The sequence below is a fragment of the Diaphorina citri genome, unplaced genomic scaffold, assembly GCF_000475195.1.
Source record: "Diaphorina citri unplaced genomic scaffold, Diaci psyllid genome assembly version 1.1 scaffold9593, whole genome shotgun sequence".
NCBI lineage: Eukaryota > Metazoa > Arthropoda > Insecta > Hemiptera > Psyllidae > Diaphorina > Diaphorina citri.
In genome coordinates, this window is record NW_007386967.1 from 1 (window position 1) to 2,283 (window position 2,283).

The 2,283-nt window shown below is 40.1% G+C and overlaps 1 protein-coding gene across 1 annotated transcript; it reads left to right on the forward strand.

Annotated features, from left to right (window-relative positions):
• Positions 1–36: 36 nt before the first annotated feature.
• LOC113472870 (zinc finger homeobox protein 3-like) lies at positions 37–2,278 on the forward strand (the record flags this gene model as incomplete). The annotated part of the gene is made up of 1 exon (XM_026832651.1): positions 37–2,278. A coding segment is annotated over exon 1 (2,229 nt), but the record flags the coding sequence as incomplete, so codon positions are not given.
• Between the last annotated feature and the right edge of the window lie 5 nt (positions 2,279–2,283).

Consider the following 2,283-nt stretch of genomic DNA (forward strand, 5'->3'; position numbering starts at 1 on the left):
TAATCATTCGATTTGTTTTGATTGTGTTTCAGATCGGAAAGACGAAGACATGGAAGATGACGAACCTCCTGAGAAACAGAGACTCCTGTCTCAACAGTACGATGATCATCAGGAACAGAAAGAAGAAGATCTCAGAGCGCATCCATCTGATGACGCCAAACACATGTGTCCCTTCTGTAACTTTGTGAGCAACTCTGAGATGAGGATCCAGGCTCACATTGTAACGCAACATTCTCAACAACGTGAACAACGTAGAGAACGATCTCAATCCCCTCGCCAGAGAACACCATCACCACAGCAGAGAAATGATTTCCTGTGTCCTCTGTGTCAAGATGGATTTGGCAGCAAGAGCTCCCTGGAGAAGCATGTCATGCAGATCCATAGTGTAAACTCTGAAGGATTACAGAGACTACTCATGCTGGTCGATCAATCCCATTGGTTGAATACCGTCTCTAGACCGTCCAATGCAAACCAACAGAGTTCATCCGAATCTTCTAGCGCCAGCAAACATGAGAAATCCATGGAGATTGACGAGAGAGATGATGAAAGTTTCGAACTTGACGAGAACAGATGCCAGACATGTTTGAGATATTTCAAGAATCTCGATGAACTTTGTCAGCACCAGACCGAGTCTGGTCACATTGACATCAAACAAACGCCATCCGGACCGAACTATCTATGTTGGAAGAAAGGCTGCAACCAGTATTTTCCATCAGCAAGTAGTCTGCAGGTTCATTTCAGAGAGATTCACTCTTCAAACAACAATACCATTAGTGAGAAACATGTTTATAAATACAGGTGTAACCAGTGCAGTTTGGCTTTCAAAACACTGGAGAAACTAGAACAGCATTCACAATATCATATGATTAGAGATGCTACAAAGTGTATTTTCTGCAGCAGAAACTTTAGAACCATCCAAAGTTTACATAAACACGTGGAAAGTGCACACTCCGATCTCTCTGATGAAGAAATGGCCATTTATAAACAAAGTCTTCTTAGTAATCCGTTACTACTTGCTGGGATCAGTGGCCAGTTGATGAATAGTGAGAAAATGGACATCTCCTCGTCTGATGTTGAAGAAGACAAGGCAGAAGAAGAGAACAGTGACGATGGTAGTGTACAGTACAAGGAACAACAATTCTTTGAAGATTACCTCAACAGTCAGAGCATTGCTGAGGATAACTACAATGATCCAAACCGGAAATATAAATGTCATAGATGTAAAGTTGCATTTACAAGACAAAACTATCTGACCAGTCATAACAAAACACTTCTACATCGTAAAGGTGAAAAATTATCTTACCCAATGGAAAAGTACTTGGATCCGAACAGACCCTACAAGTGTGACGTCTGTAAGGAATCTTTCACTCAGAAGAATATTCTGCTTGTACATTATAATTCTGTAAGTCATTTACACAAACTGAAGAGAACTATTCAAGAACAGCAAAATAATAACAATACATCACCACAAAGTACTGCTGCCGCCTTAGCTGCTAGTCTAGGTGTGACTCCACCACCGAATTTACTCATCACTCCTAAATCATCTGCAGCTCAGGAAGATGACGACAAGAAACCATTCAAATGTAACATCTGTAAAGTTGCATATAGTCAAGGATCAACACTAGATATACATATGCGATCTGTCCTCCATCAAACACGAGCATCAAAACTACAAGACCTTGCTATGTCTGGTCAAATAGATTTAAGTAAACCTCTCATTGAACAGCCTGAACAGTCGAAAATTCAAGATCAACACAAGAAAATGATTCAGGATATTTTAACAGGTTCAAGTGCTGTACAGAAATCACAGAGTAGTCCGGTGTCAAATCAAAGTAATACTCCAAATATGTCTTCTCCTGCGCAATCACCACAACAAACTCTCACCTGCCAACGATGTAATGCTTTGTTCATATCACAAGAACAATTGACAACACATCAGCAGCTTTATTGTTTGTTTGGGAGTCCAATGAACATGTTCCCTCCACTGTCAGCATCAACCATGACAACACAGCAATCTCTATCATCACCCAAAACACCTCCATTGTCAACAACACCCCTGAGCTCAACTAATACTGAAGAATTAACTAAATCATTATTCCAATCAAATAACAAGAAATCCTCTCATATGTACAAACACTTGCTTGAATCATTCGGATTTGATCTGGTAATGCAGTTTAATGAAAATCATCAGAGACGTCAAAAAAGAGAAAGCACGGAAAAAATGTTGGCCGAGCTTCAACAAGCAAGTCAAGAACATTCTGATCAACAAATGGATGTTCAAGA